General features: G+C 37.7%; 1 protein-coding gene across 1 annotated transcript in view; it reads left to right on the top strand.

Annotated features, from left to right (window-relative positions):
• Positions 1 to 18,627, top strand: part of GLG1 (golgi glycoprotein 1) — a 146,787-nt gene that overhangs the window by 81,814 nt on the left and 46,346 nt on the right. The window contains exons 2-3 of the mRNA XM_045795981.2: positions 584 to 616; positions 18,157 to 18,243. Coding sequence (XP_045651937.1) covers positions 584 to 616; positions 18,157 to 18,243 — 120 coding nt within the window. The remainder of the gene's footprint in view (positions 1 to 583; positions 617 to 18,156; positions 18,244 to 18,627) is intronic.

Here is an 18,627-nt window from a genome sequence, read left to right as displayed (position 1 = left end):
TGGGGCTTGATCTCACAACACTGAGATCAGTACCTGAGCCGAAATCAAGAGTCCGTCACTTAACCGACTGCGCCACCCAGACGCCCCGAGATTAGTTTTTAAATCATTGATGGACCTTCTTTGCCCTCTTTAATAAGCCTGGTTTTGTTTTTTGTTTTTTTTTGTTTTTTTGGTTTTGTTTGTTTGTTTGTTTTTAGATATCTAACTTTCTTTAAAGAAAGGACACCTGTATTGTGCCTGATCCTCTGTAGCTTTCAGGATTATGAAGTGCCCCGTAAAGGATCCTGATGTCACTATTGCTGTTTTTCTTTAGTACTTTCTTCTCCATTTCCCCCCATTTTCAGATTGTACCATTGATTGGGAAGTGATGATGTCTCATCTATTTTTCTGGTATATTTCTCCCTGGCAATCTAAAACACATATAAGCCCAATTTTATTTCCTACTTTGAAGAAACATATTCAGTTAAATATTCAGATTTCTTGTTTTGAGTTTATTTTGGTGGTATTTGAAAACTTGAGGGCTTGTTTTTTTTGTTTGTTTGTTTTGTTTTTAACATCATCTCCTTTTTTTTTTTCCTTTTAGCCTGAAAATGAGATTTCTTCAGACTGCAATCATGTAAGTATGGATTTTCCATAACTCACCATATGTGCTTTATATATATGGCAGATTCAGGATGCTTTTCCTGTTGTTTTGGGAAACATTATGTCTTCTTAGATTCTCTTAATCTTAACAAGGATGATAAACCTTATTTAAGGACTATGGTAAATCTGAAAATACCCCTCAATTCTAGAAACAAGCAGATTTTTGTCAAATATTTATGTACTTAAGCTTAAGTTTTACTTCAGTTATAGCTGCCATATGAAAATAATTGTTTCTCTGCTTATCATGCTTACAACTTTATTTTTATTTTTTTATTTTTTTTATTTTTATTTTTTAAAGATTTTATTTATTTATTCGACAGAGATAGACACAGCCAGCGAGAGAGGGAACACAAGCAGGGGGAGTGGGAGAGGAAGAAGCAGGCTCATAGTGGAAGAGCCTGATGTGGGGCTCGATCCCATAACGCCGGGATCACGCCCTGAGCCGAAGGCAGACGCTTAACCGCTGTGCCACCCAGGCGCCCCTATTTTTATTTTTTTAAAGATTTTATTTATTTGAGAGAGAGAGCCAGCATGAGAGAGAGCATGTGGGTGGGCAGAGGGTGAGGGAGAAGCAGACTCCTGCTGAACAGAGAGCCCCACGCAAGGGCTCCATCCCAGGACCGTAGGATCATAACTTGAGCCTAAGGGAGACACTTAGCTGACTGAGCCGTCCAGGCGCCCTATGTTAAAGGTTTTATACACACGCACACGCACACACAGATATACTCTAGAGATAGCTATAATGAGTACATTGAATATCATTTATATAGGGGTGACCTGAGATCCTGACCTAAGCTGAAACCAAGAATCAGACACTTAATCGACTGAGCCACCCAGGTGCCCCAAAGGACTATATTCTTTAATAGAAAGTGCTGTTAATAAACATAGGCAACAGGGTCTCCTGGGTGGCTCAGTCTGTTAAGTGTCTGCCTTCGGCTCAGGTTATGATCCTGGGATCCTGGGATCCTGGGATTGAGCCCCACGTTGGGCTCCCTGCTCTGCGGGAAGCCTGCTTCTCCCTCTCCCTCTCTGTCTGTTTGCTGCTCCCCCTGCTTATTCTCGCTTTCTCTCTCTCTCTCTCTCTCTCTCTCTCTCTGTCAAATAAATAAATAAAATCTTTAAAAAAATAAATATAGGCAAAAGGTATAAATAGACTATTCACAGGTAAAGAAAAATGTCCAATAAACAATCAAAATTTGGGGGCGCCTGGGTGGCACAGCGGTTAAAGCGTCTGCCTTCGGCTCAGGGCGTGATCCCGGCGTTCCGGGTTCGAGCCCCACGTCAGGCTCCTCCTCTATGAGCCTGCTTCTTCCTCTCCCACTCCCCCTGCTTGTGTTCCCTCTCTCGCTGGCTGTCTCTATCTCTGTCGAATAAATAAATAAAAAATCTTTAAAAAAAAAAAAAACAATCAAAATTTGTTTTCTCTTGATTCTCTTTTAAATAGAAGTGTGAAAATTAAAAGACAGATGAGTGCGTTTTCATCCATCTGATTAGCAAATATAAAAAATTTGATAAATACACAGTATAGATGGGACTATAGGGATTTAAGCATTCTCTAGCCCACTGATCAGCACACTGCTACCCACTGGCCAAATCCAGACTACTGCCTGTTTTTATGCATCAAGTTTTATTGGAATGCACCCACACCCATTCAGTTCCATACTGTCTTTGGTTGCTTTCCATGCTATAGTAGAAAGGTTGAGTAGTTTCAGCAGTGACTGTGTAGGTCCCTAGAAGTGTAAAAGATTATACTTTCTGGCCTTTTGCAGATAAAGTTGCTAAACTCTGGTCTAGCCTATGAATAAGAATATAAATAGGAAAAACTTTGTAAAGCAGTCAACTTAAAATGTGTATATGCTTTGGCCTAGCATTTTTACTTCTAAGAATTTATGTACAGTTACACTTAAAAAAATGGACTCACATAGGTCTGTAAGAGGATATTGTGGCATTACTTATAAAGAAAAAAGTAAGGAAAAAAACTCTAAATCCATCAATAGAGTGGCTCTGGCACAGGGAAATCCCATAAAGCAGCTAATCTGTGCCCTAGAACTCCTAAAAGGCTAGAGGATAGGAAGGATTTGACACTGCTGAAAATGGGAACAAATAGTATACCAGAAAACAGGAGAACTGATGTCCCTATAAAAAGAGAAGACTAGGACACAGAGACAGAGAGAAAACCATGTGAAGATACAAAGACCTGATGGCTGTCTTCACAAGCCAAGGACAGAGGTCTCGGAAGAAATCAGTACTTCCAACACCTTAATCTCAGACTTCTAGACTCCAGAATTGTGAGACAATAAATCTCTTGTTTAAGACACCCAGTCTGTGATATTTTGTTAGGGCAGCCCTAGCAAACTAATACACTTTTGGGTTGGGATGGGTTGCATGATAATTTTTCCCATTAAAATTAGTGGAACAGATTTTACAAATTAAACGGTTTTCCACCTAGTAGGGAGTTGTGGAATGAGTTAGTGTTGTTAACCAAGAGATAAGATTAGTTGTGAACAATTGTTAGGCCAATACATTTGAAAATGTTTACGCAATGGACAAATTCCTAGAAAAACAAACTTACCAAAGAAGTAGAAAATCTGGGTAACCTGTATTTGTTTTAAAAAATGAGTTTGTAAATAAAAATCTTACTGGCTGGCTGGCTCAGTCAGTGGAGCATGTGATTCTTGATCTCGGTGTTGTTAAGTTCAAGCCCCATGTGGGGTGAGAGATTACTTAAATAAAATTTTTAAAATATATGTATATATATACAATATTTTAAAGATTTTATTTATTTATTTGAGAGAGCAAGAGCCAGAGAGCACAAGTGGGGTGAGGAGCACTAGCAGGGTAAAGGGCAGAGGGAAAAGCAGACTCCCTGCTGACAGGGCTCCATCCCAGGACTCCAGAATCATAACCTGAGCTGAAGGCAGCCACTCAACCGACTGAGCCACCCAGGCACCCCTTAAAAAATATTTTTAAAAAATGAATCTGTAAATAAAAATCCCATAAAGAAAACTTAAGGACCAGATGGATTTTTTGGTGGAAGGGAAAAAACACCACCAGTCTTTTATTTATTTTTAAAAATATTTTATTTATTTGAGAGAGAGTAAGAGCATGTGCAGGGAGAGGGGCAGAGGGAGAGGGAGAGGGACAAGCAGAATCCCTGCTCAGTAGGGAGCATGATGCCGGATTCCAGAACCCTGAGATCATGACCCCAAGCCGAAGTCAAATGCCCAACCACTGAGCCACCCAGGTGCCCCATCACCAGTATTTTATTTTATTTTATTTTTTTATTTTTAAAGATTTATTTATTTATTAGAGACAGCTTGCACACAAGCAGAGGGAGCAGCAGAGGGAGAGGGAGAAGCAGGCTTCAGACTGAGTGGGGAGCCCAGTGTGGGGCTTCATCCAGGACTCCAGGATCATGACCTGAGCCGAAGATAGACACTTAACCGACTGAGCCACCTGGGTGCCCCAATATCATTCTTTTAAAGAATAAAAAAAATGGAAATATTTTTCTGTACATTATGAGGCTAACATAACCTTACTACCACCTAACAAGGATATAACAAGTGTCACTTGTGAACCATAGGTGAAAAAATGTTAACCAAATTAGTAGCAAACTGAATCCACTAAAATATAAGGGAAATACATCAGGACTGCATTGGATTTATTGCAGAATTGTGAAGTTAATTTACCATTTGAAAAGTTAATCACAGTAAAGGAGAAAAAGTTATGTCATCATCTCAGTATGTACATTGAAAATTATTTGACTAAATTCAATATTAGTTTTTTAAGTTTTTATTATGGGAAATTTTCTAACATTAGTAATTAGACTGAAGGCTGCAGGATGTAAGATTAATAGATTAAAAAATCAGTTGTATTCCTACTGACCAGCAATTAATGATCTGAAAATGAAATTAAAACTACTTTATTTACAATAGCATCAAGAAGAATCAAATACCTAGGAATAAGTTTAACAAAAGAAGTATAAGACTTGTATACCGAACTCTATGGAAAAGATGTTTGAACAAAATTAAAGATGACTTAAATAAAAGAAAAGACATCCTGTTTCATGGATTAGAAAACTTAATATTGTTAAGATGGTAATACTCCCCAAGTTGATCTAGATTTGATGCAATTCCTATCAAAATTTCTGTTGACAGCCTTGCAGAAATTGACATGCTGACCCTAAAATTCATATGGAAATGCAAGGGATCCAGGATAGCCAAAACAGTCTTGAAAAAAGAACAAAGTTGGAGCATTCATAATTCCTGATTTCACAGTTTACTACAGAGCCACAGTAGTTAAGACTGTGTAGTACTTGCATAAGGATAGACATATAGATCAGTAGAATAGAATTGAGAATTCAGAAAGAAACACATTGAGTTATGGAAAACTGATTTTCAGCAAGAGTACCAAGATAATTCAGTGTGTGGGGGGGCGAACAATAGACTTTTCAACAGCTGGTTCTGGGACAACTTGATATCCACATACCTAAAGATTAATTTGGACCCCTGTTTCATAACGTATATAAAAATGGATCAAAGACCTAAATATAAGAGCTAAACTGTAAATCACCCAGACAAAACTATAGGTGTAAATCTTAATGATTAGATTAGGCAAAGGTTTTTAAGATATGATACCTGAAGCACAAGTAACCAAAGAAAAAATAAAGTGAACTTCATCAATATTAAAAACTTTGGTGCTTCAGAGAGCACTATCAAGAAAGTTGAAAGACAACCCACAGAATGAGAGAAAATATTTGCAAATCATACATCCGATAAGGGTCTAGTAATGAGAACAAATTTTAAAAAGCCTCTTAGAACTCAACAATAAACAAACTTTAAAATGAGCAGTGAATTTGAATAGACATCTCTCCGAAGAAGATATACAGATGGCTAATAAGCACATGAAAAGATGCTCAACAACATTCGTCTTAAGGAAATGCAAATCAAAATCACAAGCTATTCTATTATACCCACTAGGATGACTGTAATAAAAAAGATAGACAATAACAGATGTTGAAAATATGGGGAAACTGGAATCCTCATGCACTGCTGGTGGGAATGTAAAATGGTGCAGCCACTACAGAAGATAGCCTGGTAGTTCTTCAAAAGGTTGAAAAAGTTATGATCTGAACAATCAGTTCCACTCCTAGAGACTCCCAAGACAGTTGAAAACATATGTTCATGCAAAAATGTGTACACAGGTGTTCATAGCAACAATAATTATAGCAGCAAACAAGTGGAAACAGCCCAAACGTCCATCAGCTGATTAATGAATAAATGAGACACGATATAGCCATATAATAGAATAATATTTGTCAGGAAAAGGAACAAAGTATTGATATATGTCACAATAAGGATGAAACTTGGGAACTGGACACAAAAGGTTACATATTTTATGATTCTGTTTATATGAAATGTCTATAATAGGCAAATCACAGATTAGTGGTTGCCAACGGCTAGGGGAAGTAGGGAATAGGAAGTGACTGCTAGTAGGTATGGCATTTCTATTTTTTTAAATTTATTTATTATCATTATTATTTAATTCCAGTATACTTAACATACAGCGTTATATTAGTTATACAATATTAGTTATATTAGTTTATACAATATTAGTTATATTAGTTTATACAATATTAGTTATATTAGTTTATACAATATTCACCAATTCCATACACCACCCAGTGCTCATCACGACAAGTGTACTCCTTAATCCCCATCCCGTTTCACCTATCCACCTACCACCTCCCCTCTGGTAACCATCAGTGTGTTCTCCATAGTTAAGAGTCTGTTTCTTGGTCTCTCTCTCTTTCTCTCTCTCTCTTCTTTTTCCTCTCTTTGCTTGTTTGGTTTCTTAAATTCCACATATGAATGAGATCATATGGTATTTGTCTTTCTCTGACTTATTTTGCTTACCATTATGTTCTCTAACTCCATGGAGTTTCTTGTTGGGATGATGAAAATGTTCTAGAATTAGTGGTGATGGTTGTCAACATTTGAATATACTAGAATACACTAAATTATACTATAGAAGGGTGAATTTTTAGTACATAAATTTTATCTCAGGAGTATAGTATAATCAACCCTCATGTAATCACCACACAGCTTCAATTATTTGTTCAGATACATCTTGTGTCATCTCTAGCCCTACTTATTTCCCCTCCTTTTGTGTTATTTTGAAGCAGAACCCAGACATCATTTCATTTTTTAATATTTTGTTAAATACCTCTAAAAGTTAAAGGCTTTAAAAAAATAACCACAATACTGTTATATCTGAAAATCTCATAATTCCTTAATGCTATCAGTTAACCAGTTAAGGTTCAGATTTCTAATTTAACCCCCATCTTAGAAGAGGATTTATTTAAGTAACCTGATCATATGTGGTTATAAAAAGACGAATAGCAACAAAAATAAACCATTGGGACTATATCAAAATAAAATGTTTCTGCACAGCAAAGGAAACAATTAACAAAGCTAAAAAGACATATCCAATAAAGGGTTAGTATCCAAAATATACAAAGAGGTGCTAAGTTCAATACCCCAAAAATAAATAATCCATTTAAAAATGGGCAGAAGGTATGAACAGACATTTCTCCAAAGAAGACATCCAGATGGCCAACAAACACATGTAAAGATGCTCAACATCATTCATCATCAGGGGATTGCAAATGAAAACTACACTGAGATATCACTTCACCCCTACCAAATGGCTAAAATGAAAAACACAAAAAATAACAAGTGTTGGCAAGGATGTGGAGAAAAAGGAACCCTTGTGCACTGTTGGTGGAATTGCACACTGGAGTAGCCACTGTGAAAAACAGTATGAAGTTTCCTCAAAAAATTAAAAATAGAACTACCCTATTATCCAATAAGCAAACTGCTAGGTATTTACCCAAAAAATTTTAAAAAATTAATTCAGAGGGATACATGCATCCTGATGTTTATAGTAGCATTATTTACAATAGTCAGACTATGAAAAGGGCCCAAGTGTCCATCCGTAGATGAATGGAAAAGAAGAGGTGATTTATATAGAGGTGATATATATATATATAATGTTTTTATATATTTATATATATGTGGAATATTACTCAGCCATGAAAAAGAGTGAAATCTCGGATGGATGGATCTAGAGAATATAATGCTAAACAAAAATAAGTCAGAGAAAGACAGATACTGTATGATCTCACTCGTGTGAAATTGAACAAAACAAATGAGCAAAGGAAAATAGAAGAAACAAACTAAGAAACAGACTCTTAACTGTGGAGAACAAACTGATGGTTACAAGAGGGGAGGTGGGTGGGGAGATGGGTGAAATATGAGATGGGAATTAAAGAGTACACTTATCATAAAGAAAATGAAAATAAAATGATAAAAAAATATACCACTTCCCAATGGGATACAAATGGAAAAAAGAATAGCACACATTTTCTTTTGTAATCAGAGAGACTGATACACATTAGTAGCAATGAAGAAGTGAAAGAATTCTAGATATGTATTAGATCCTAATGTCTAATAAAGTGTAAAGGGCTACATCTAGACTGAAAAAAAAAAAAAGACAAACACGATGAAATATTAACAGCTTTCTACCCAAGATTGGCAATAAGACTAGTTGGGTCATTGTCACAGAGATCCTAGCCAGTGTAGTAGGGTAAGAAAAGAAAAATGGGTAAAAATTAGGAAGGAGGGCACCTGGCTGGCTCAGTCAGTAGATCATGAGACTCTTGATCTTGAGGTTGTAAGTTTAAACCCCAGGTTGATGTAGAGATTATTTAAAAACAATTGGAAAGGAAAAAATAAAACTCATTATTTACAGATGACATGATTAAGTAGAAAACCCAAAAGAACTTACAGATAGACTATTAATAGGTGAATTTAGTAATGACCTTAGGTATAAGATCAATACACAAAGCTTAATTATGTTTTTATATAGTAGTAACAAGCAGATTTCTTAAGTCAATTTAAAAGTGACACTGTTTAGGGTGACTGGGTGGTACAGTTGGTCAAGTGTCCAACTCTTGGTTTCAGTTCAGGTCATGATCTCAGTGTAGTGAGATCAAGCCCTGCAACAGACTCTGAGTTCAATGTGGAGTCTGCTTAAGACTCTCACTCTGCCCCCCCCCCCCCAGTAAATAGTTGTTTTTAAAAGTGACACTATCTAGCATATAAAACATCAAATACTGGGGCGCCTGGGTGGCGCAGTTGTTAAGCGTCTGCCTTCGGCTCAGGGTGTGATCCCGGTGTTCCGGGATCGAGCCCCACATCAGGCTCTTCCGCTGGGAGCCTGTTTCTTCCTCTCCCACTCCCCCTGCTTGTGTTCCCCCTCTTGCTGGCTGTCTCTCTCTCTGTCAAATAAATAAATAAAATCTTAAAAAAAAAAATCAAATACTTAGAAAATGTGTAAGACTGCTCCACAGATAACTACAATATGTTTTTCAGAGAAATTAGAAGACTTAAATAAATGAAGGGATGTATATACTATGCTCATGAGTTGGAAAACTCAGTATTATAAAAATGTTAAAACTCTCATGAAGCTGTCTGTAAATTCTGTGCCATCTTTTATTTGTTGTTATCAAAATGGCAGGCTGATTCCAAAATTTATTTGGAAACACAGAAGGCCAGTAGTAGCCAAAACAATCTTGAAAAGAGCTACACAGAAAAAATTTCACCACCTGGTTGAAGACTTAATGTAAAGTAGCAGTAATTAAGGCCGCATGATAGAGGCACAAGGGTCAACAAATAGAAAAGTGGAACAGAATGAGTCCAGAAACTATCTACTATGTATCAATCTATATATCTAGAGAGAGAGACACTTGAATAAAGATTGTTATCCCTGCTGTACACGATTCACAGAAAATCCATTCTAGATGCTTATAGATCTAAATGTGAAAATTAGGGGCGCCTGGGTGGCACAGCGGTTAAGCGTCTGCCTTCGGCTCAGGGCGTGATCCCGGCGTTATGGGATCGAGCCCCACATCAGGCTCCTCTGCTATGAGCCTGCTTCTTCCTCTCCCACTCCCCCTGCTTGTGTTCCCTCTTTCGCTGGCTGTCTCTATCTCTGTCGAATGAATAAATAAAATCTTTAAAAAAATAAATAAATGTGAAAATTAAAACAAAATTTCTAGAAGGCAACAAAAGAATACTTTCATGACAATGAGATTAGCAAAGAATAAATGGGAGACAAAAGACAGCATAAAGCAAAAGATTGATAAATTACATACATTGAATTTTATTTTATTAAATATGATATTAAGAGTGTGAAAAGGCAAGCCATAGAGGAGAAAACATTTTAATACATATATCTAACTATGTGTCCAAAATATTTTAAGAATTCATACAAAGCAATAGAGAAAAGACAAAGAAATAGAAAAATGGGTAAGATAAATTTAACCAAGGAACTCAAAGTCCTGTATAGTGGAAACTACAACACATTAATGAAAGAAAATGAAGACACAAATAAATGGAAAGATACTCCATGCTTATGGATTGGAAGACTTAATATTGTTAAAATGTCCATATTACCCAAAGCAGATTCAGTGCAATCCCTATCGAAATTCTCATGGCACTTTTCACAGAAGTAGCACAAGTGATCCTAAAATTTGTATGGAACCATAAAGACCCCCAAATAGCCAGAACAGTCTTGAGAAAGAAGAACAAAGCTGAAGGCATCACACTTCCTGATTTTAAACTGTATTACAAAGCTATAGTTACCAAAGCAATATGGTATGGGCATAAAAACACATGAAGATCAGTGGAACAGAATAGAGAGCCCAGAAATAAACCCATGCATAGTGGTCAGTTACTTTACAACAAAGGAGCCAAGAATGTACAATGGGGAAAGGACTGTCTCTTAAATGGTGCGGGAAACTTGGACTACTGTATTGCACCATCCACAAAAATTAACTCAAAATGGTTTGGAGACTTGACCATTAAGACCTGAAGCCATAAAACTCTTGGAAGAAAACATAGGCGTTAAACTCCTTGACATAGGTCTTATGATGATTGTTTGGATTTGACACCCAAAGCAAAAATAAACAAGCGGGACTGCATCAAACTAAAAAGCTTCTGCACAGCAAAGGAAATAATCAACAAAATGAAAAGACACCCACTGGGTGGGAGGAATGATTGCAAATCATATATCTGATAGGGAGCTAATATCTAAAATATGTGAAGAACTCATACAACTCAGTGAAAAATGAAACAATGCTATTAAAAAATGGGTGGAAGATGTGAATAAACATGTTTCTAAAGAAGACATACAGATAGCCAACAAGTACATGGAAAGATGCTCAACATCCTTGATCATCAGGGAAATGCAAATCAAAACCATGTTGAGATATCACCTTGAACCTGTCAGAATGGCTACAATCAAAAAGACTACAAATAATAAGTGCCGGTGAGGATGTGGAGAAAAGGGAACCCTCATGCGCTGTAATGTAAATTGGTGCGGTCACTGTGGAAAACAGTTTAAGGGTTCCTCAAAAAATTAAAAATAGAGCTACCATATGATTCAGCAATTCCGCTTCTGGGTATTTATTCAAATAAAATGAAGACACTAATTTGAAAAGATATGTGTACCTTCATGTTCATTACAGCATTATTTATAATAGTCAAGACCTGGAAACAACCTAAGTGTCCATTGGTGGATGAATGGATAAAGAAAATGTGATATTTATGTACAGTCAACTGTTATTCAGCCATAAAAAAAGAACAGAATCTTGCTATTTGTGACAACGTGGTTGGACCTTGAAGGCATTATGCTAAACACTATACGTAGTGAAAGCCCAGTGGGCCCTGCTGAGTCCCTGGTGAGGCTTCCTGCCCCTGCCTCTTTCCTGCTTTCTAAGCAGGCTTGTTGTGGGTGTTTGGGACAAGGGTTGTCTTTCAAAATTTTGTATTGTTGTTTTTATTATTTGTAATTTAAACCCAGTGACTTGCACAGTTGTCTTCTCACACCCCGAGGAGGAAGACCCTGGCGCTGCCTTCCATCTTGGTGGCAGGTTGGGGGAACTCACACCTTAGCAGCGACCAAGACTGAGTCCATCCTGGCCTGGGCCAGAGCAGGGGAACTGGCCTCCCCAAACCTGCCTGGACTCTGTGACCTCTGGGAGCCAAGCCAGCCCCCATGCCAGCCCTCAGGGCCTTGCCTTCCAGACCACCTCCCTAAGGCCAACCAGCGTCTGGACATTGTCTTCTTGTAGGAGCCCCACCCTCCTTCAGGGGCGGGCTAGAAAGGCCTGCAGCCCCTCTAGGGCCCTGACTCCTTCCCCACCCCTAGGCAGTGATAGAAAAAAAATGTTTGGATTAAAAAAGAGAGAGAAAGACAAATTCTGTCTGATCACTCTTATATGTGGAATCTAAAGAAATTTAAAAATTAAATAAAGCAAACTCATAGATACAGAGAACAGATCGGTGGTTTTAAGACGTGGAAGCAAAGGATGAGAGATATGAGTGAACTGTTTTTTTAGTGGGTTTTGTTTTTTTAATTTAAATAAAATGAAAATTTTAAAATAGAAATTATGCCTTAAGATACAACATAACCATTGTATGGACAAATTTGATGTAAGTCTTTTTAAAAAAAGAAAAAGGAGGGGCGCCTGGCTGAGTTAGTAGGAAGAAAAGGGAACCCAATCAAGAGTCGACCATACGACTTTTGACCTCCAAGTTGTGAATTTGAGCCCCACGTTGGATATGGAGATTGCTTAAATAAATAGAACTTTAAAAAAAGGGGGGAGGGGGAGAAAAATAGGTAAGATACTTGAACATCCATTTTTTAAAGATAGTATCTGAATGACCTCTAAACAAATGAAGAGGTACCCAACCTCATTAGTAATCAGGGAAATAGAAATTAAAACCTCAATAATTCACCATTAGAATCACTAAAATTCAAGACTGATGGTATCAGTACCATGTATTGGTGTGACTGTGGAATAAGAGAACTTTCATGCATTGATGGTGATAATGTAAATTAGTACAACCACTTTCAAAGCTGTTTGACTTTATATTCTAAAGCTGAACATAAGCATCATATATGATACAACCATTTCACTTCCAGATATTTATTTACTCAACAGGAATGTTTATGTGTCACTAAAGAACGTTTATAGCAGCTTATTTTAATAGCCCTGTTTGTGAAAGGTTAATAAAAACCTTTTCCCTTTCTTCATGAGAATTTGAATTCTATTTACTATGTAACTCAGTTCTCTGGTAACCTGATAAGAGTAAAATACCAATTAAGTTTCAAGGCAGTATTGCTTATGATGAAAATGACCCTAATTGGTAAATTCTATTTGCACTGGGAAGAACTATACATGAATTATAATTACTCACTAAGGGTGCCATACTTTGGGCTTCCCTGATGTGGCAACTCATACCTGAGTATGTTCCTTGTGGGGACCCTGAAAGCTATGGCCAGAGGTTGTTACTGGAGATGGTGGCTCCCATGGGGCTTTAGTCTTCTAAGCCAAGGCTCCTCCTTCAAGTGCCCATTATGGGTCTTGTCTTCTCACACCTGAGCTGTTACCTGGAGAGAATATACCTCCAGATGGAACATACTGTTGCCAGGACTTCAATTGAAGAACAGTTGATGCTGCCCTGGTGACAAGCTGTGGTTCCTGTCTTTTCTCCTATCCCCAGAAAGCCAAACTGCAGCTGCTGATTTCACATTTCTACTCTGTGATAGTCCTTTCTAGAACTGAACTCTACTCTTCCAGGGAAGAGATTAGGGATTATTTAGTAATGGGTATAGTGAAAAATAGGCCTATGAGATAAATTATGTTAACTATATGGGATAGACTAAAAGTAGAAAGAAACAAATATAATAATAATAATCTGTATGGCTCAGGATGTATACTCTTTTACATCATCAATAGTATAAATTCTATCTTACATTCTGATTTAACTATATTGGGATCAGGAAGAAGCATATAAAAGTTCATTCCTTACCTTCTATAGTATAAAGCTATTATAGAATATCTAAAACTAACAAGTCAGGAAACAGCAAGTAGTTTAATGAAAGTGTAGAGTTAGGTGTGCCTGGGTGGCTCAGTTGGTTTAGTGTCTGCCTTCAGCTCAGGTCATGATCTGGAATCTGCTTCACCCTCTCCCTTGACCCTCCACCCCTGCGCTCGCTCACTCTGTCTCTCTCACTTTTGCTCTCTCTCTCAAACAAATAAAATCTTTTAAAAGTGTAGAATTAATTACCCTAAGAAAAAACTAAAGGAATTTAAAATATTTGTCTCTGGGGAGTTGGTAAGACTTCAGAAAGGGACTTGTCAGGCAACTGTTTTGTTTTTTACCTACCTTTATAGAACTAATTGACTAAACAGCTTTGATTTAAAAATGTTAAGATGACTGGAAGAGCAAGTGGATAAAATGAGCTATACAGACTTTCAAGAGCTTGCATGAAGGAAGATTTTTTCCTTCACCTTCCACACCCAAAACTTGTCATTATCCTAATTTTCTCACATACATCCCATCTTCTCCCATCCACCAGTTCTTGACTTTTAACTGGTCTGCTAGCCTCCTCTAGTCTAGCCCTTCTCTGCACTGTAACCAAAGTTGACATTTTGAGTTCGTTAGCTTCCCGTTTCCTGTAAGATAAAACACATTCTTTAATGTGAGCTCTGATACTCAGTGTGATCTGATCCCTGCCTGCAGTCCCCCAGCCCCATCTTTCATACCTCAACCCAGCCATTCTGGGCTATGGGTGTCCCTAGAAGTTATCATTACTCTTTCTGTCCTTTTTAGCTTTGTACTCCTAGAACCCCAGTCTCCATCAGTTCACCTGACAAAATTCCTTCTTATTCCTGGGGATTGAGCCTGGTATACCTTCACCACTACCACCCCACCTATCCCTCCTCCACATTCACTGAGCTGTGTTCTTCTTTCGTATTCCCATAACATCTTCTGTATGCATCTGGCGTCACATTTATCGCACTATATTTTCTTATTTGCGTCCCAGTCTGACTCTTTTCGTCTTTAGGCTCCTGTGGTTGAGCTTCTTGAATGCTGAGGCAGTGGCTTTTTTTTTTTTCTATACCCTTCATTTTGTCACCTAGCAGGATTCCAGGTTATAGTAGTTACTTAGTATGTGTCTAGGAGAGGGAGATGGGTAGGTGGATGGATTCATAAGTGAACATCTTATGTTTAAGAAAATTGAAGCTGAACTACATCCTGCTAACTGACAGCAATTAGTGTCAAATTGCAGTTATTTTTCTTAGTTGATTGTCACCACTCAGAAAGGGACAAGTATCAAATATGATGCAAGTAATCAACTCTCAAAAATCAGGTGTACTGTGTGTTTATGTTTTCTAGAAGAAAAGGTTCTAGTGGCAGCCTATGCTGCATTCCCTTTTTACTTCATTCCTGAAAGAATAAAAATGCATTACTAGGTCATATTAAAAATAAAAGACCAGGAAGTAGATTAATGGTTGCTAAAGGATGGGTGGAGGAAGGATGAGGAATGACACAGCAGCTATGGGGTTTCTGTTTGGGGCAATGAGCATGTCCTCAAATTAGACAGTGGTGATGGTTGTACAACCGTGTGAATATACTGAAAACCACTGAATTGGACACTTTAAAACGGTGACTTTTACAGCATATGAATTGTATCTCAAAAAAATGAAAAAAATGAGATAAAGTTAAAGACATTTCAGAAGCTCTAAGTGATTATCTAAATGGCTTTGACAGAAAATCAATTTCTAGCCCATCACAGGATATGTGAGTTTGCATTAAAGTAAGGAAGCACTCTGTGGTTTGTATTTTACAATTTTTCTGTCACTTTTTGCTGTTTACTCTAAATCCTTGAGCTACCAGACAGCTTTCCTTTCTTGTTTCTTTCTTTTTCTTTCTTGGAAGAAATGGTACTGAGTCAGCTACAGGTCACTCAGTAAGGAGGAAATATTTTAATCTGTCTTTGGTTTGATGTACACACAGAATTAGAATGTTCTTAATTTTAAAAGAATGTTGCTTTAATTTTAAAATATAAAATTTAGGGGTACCTGGGTGGCTCAGTTGGTTAAGTGTCTGCTTTCAGCTCAGGTGGTCCTGGGATCAAGCCCCAACAGGCAGTCTGCTTATCCCTCTCCCTCTGCCCTTCCCCCCACTCATGATCTCTCTTTATCTCTCTCTCTCTCTTTTCAAATAAACAAATAAAATATTTTTTTTAGAACTTTTTTTTTTTTTAACACTTTATTTATTTATTGGACAGAGAGAGACACAGCAAAAGAGGGAACACCAGCAGGGGGAGCGGGAGAGGGAGAAGCAGGCTCCCCGCCGAGCAGGGAGCCCCATGTGGGGCTCCATCCCAGGACTCTGGGATCATGCTCTGAGCCAAAGGCAGACGCTTAACGACTGCGCCACCCAGTAGCCCCCCAAATAAAATCTTTTTTAAAAATTTTAAGGGGCGCCTGGGTGGCGCAGTCATTAAGCATCTGCCTTTGGCTCAGGGCATGATCCCAGAGTTCTGGGATCGAGCCCTGCATCAGGCTTCTCTGCTGAGAGCCTGCTTCTTCCTCTCCTACTCCTCCTGCTTGTGTTCCCTCTCTCGCTGGCTATCTCTGTCTGTCAAATAAATAAATAAATAAATAAAATCTTTAAAAAAAATTTTTTAAATAAAATATAAAATTTAATGACCAAGTAGTACTGACTTGATTCATAGATAATTGTAAAATGTGTTTGTAAAATTCTGACCTTATCTTTTGAATCATTGGATTCATCTTTGCTTGTGAGGAGCCAGGAGGCCCAAGATTCCTTCAGTTAGAACTAAGCTTCTCCTATACCCCCATTCTCAGTTTGGCCTCATATGTCCTATTGGTTGAATTTGTCACTCATCATGGTATAAGTTTGTTTGTTTTTTTTTAAATCTATTTAACAAATACTTGTTGATGCCTGTGTATTCCATCCCTCACTCTTCTAGGCACTGGGCATACACTGTGCTGAACAAGGCAGAAGTCCAATCTTTTAGAGGTTTTGTTATAGTTGGTGGCCAGATTCTACTCCTTTTTTCTAAAAACTCACTTATTGATGATAGGTGAGGGATTAGAGCTTTTTGCTGGCTTTTTTTGTTTTTTTTCAGGGGGGCAGAGAAGAAAACTCATCCTTCATATTTTATTTATTCACAAAATTCTCAGTACTCCTGTACAGAATTAAATGCTTATTTCTCTGTTGTTCCTCACACAGGTTATATAAGTCTCTGTTCTTCTAAAAAGCAGATCTGGTTATATCACTCTCTTACTTTCCCTTCAGTGACTCCCCATTACTCTCAGGTTGAAGTTCAGACATGGCTTGCAAGGGTTTTCAGAGTCAGTCTTCCATTAGACTTTCAGTTCCTCTAACATGCCCTGTTTCCCTTTTGGTGAGCTTCCACATATGCTGTTTCATTTACCTAAAATAGTTCTCTCCCTACCCCTTTACTGTGGCTAACTGCTAATCTTTCAGGGTTCATCTTAGATAGGACTTTCTAAGGTACACTTTACTTGACCAACCCCCCCATCGCAGTCCAGTACAAATTGCCGTTAACCAAATACACTACTTGCCGTTGACCAGAGCCACTGCTGGATAGTATAGTCTTTGTCTTTCTCCTTTTGTTGTATCCCCCAGTTCCTAGTACAGTACCTACTCAAACTTGTTTTTCTGTTTCCTCTAATAGCCTATGAAGACCTTGAGTTTAGACTGTGTGTGGTATAAGTGCTAAGCAGATGTTTCGGTGAATCAGTGAGTGAGTGATTGTATTGTTTAGTCTTGGAGTATAGCAGAGAGAAAGGCTCGTGAACTGCATCTCTCTCCCCCAGTCTCTTCATGTTCAGCATCATACAAAGCCCCTGCTCTGTCTCTCCATCTGAGCCAAGTATAAGGGATCATTTGTGCTACGTCTCAGAAATTGAATCATACATAGAAAATTGTTAAGTAAAGTTGCGAAAGGTACGATAATATTCAGTGCTCATCCATAAATAGTAATGGCTTTAGGTAGTTTGGAGTTTAAAACATGTTAAAAACAATTGTGTAAAGTAGACCTTATGGTGTATGTGTCAAGACAAAGGAGGGTTTTAAAGGACTGAAGATGGTTGTGCTGCCAACTAGACGCTTGGCATCTCTTCTTCATAAACTGATCAGTGGAAGCACTGTGGATTGTGAAATCTGCAACTAAACCCACCAAATCTGAGCTTCTGGGTTAGACTTTTTGATTTAATAGAATGTAGCTTGTACGACCTTATTAATGTTCTCTCTGAAAACCTTATCAGGGATTTTAATTGTAATTTTTTTCTTGAGGTTAAAAAAAAAATTGTCCGTAAGTGAAAAAAGAAAAAAGTATGCCTAAATGGTAGTGTTTTATTTTGTCTGCCCATTTTTTTCATTTTATCTGTAAACACAATGACATTTTTATCTTACTTTTCATTAACTGAATATGCTTTATCTGACACTGTATAATGGACTTTTATCACTTAAAGTAACCATCGATGAAAAATTTCATACTATTCTAACTGGAGTTTTTGTTTGTTTTTTCTCTTGTACACAGTTGTTGTGGAATTACAAGCTGAATCTAACTACAGACCCCAAATTTGAATCTGTGGCCAGAGAAGTTTGCAAATCTACCATATCAGAGGTAGGTTGTGAAAGAATTTTGTGGTTATTTAATGACTTAGAAGAGAAAATTACATCTGTTGACCAGGCCAGTCATTAAGGGAGGAATGACTGACTTGGTTACTTTACTTTTTTTAGAATTCACATCTGTATTGGCTGAGAGAGAGGCCGCAGCGGCGGGCAGTGTAACCAGCTTCCTTTTTGTTAACATGCACCTACATTTATCGTAGGATGCTGTTGATTCAGACACATTGGAAATCAGGCTCCATTGGTCCCCAGAGGACATAACTGCTTCTGTCATCAGTGCTGCGCTCACACTTTTTGCAAACTGCTGATGTCTGAAGCATATCAAAATGGTCTCCCCAGGAGGCTTATAAATGTTTCTGAGTTACAGAGTTGGTTCAAT

The sequence above is a fragment of the Ursus americanus genome, chromosome 21, assembly GCF_024610735.1.
Source record: "Ursus americanus isolate L20-20 chromosome 21, mUrsAme1.1.p, whole genome shotgun sequence".
Lineage (NCBI taxonomy): Eukaryota > Metazoa > Chordata > Mammalia > Carnivora > Ursidae > Ursus > Ursus americanus.
This window is presented reverse-complemented; position numbering and strand designations above follow the sequence as displayed.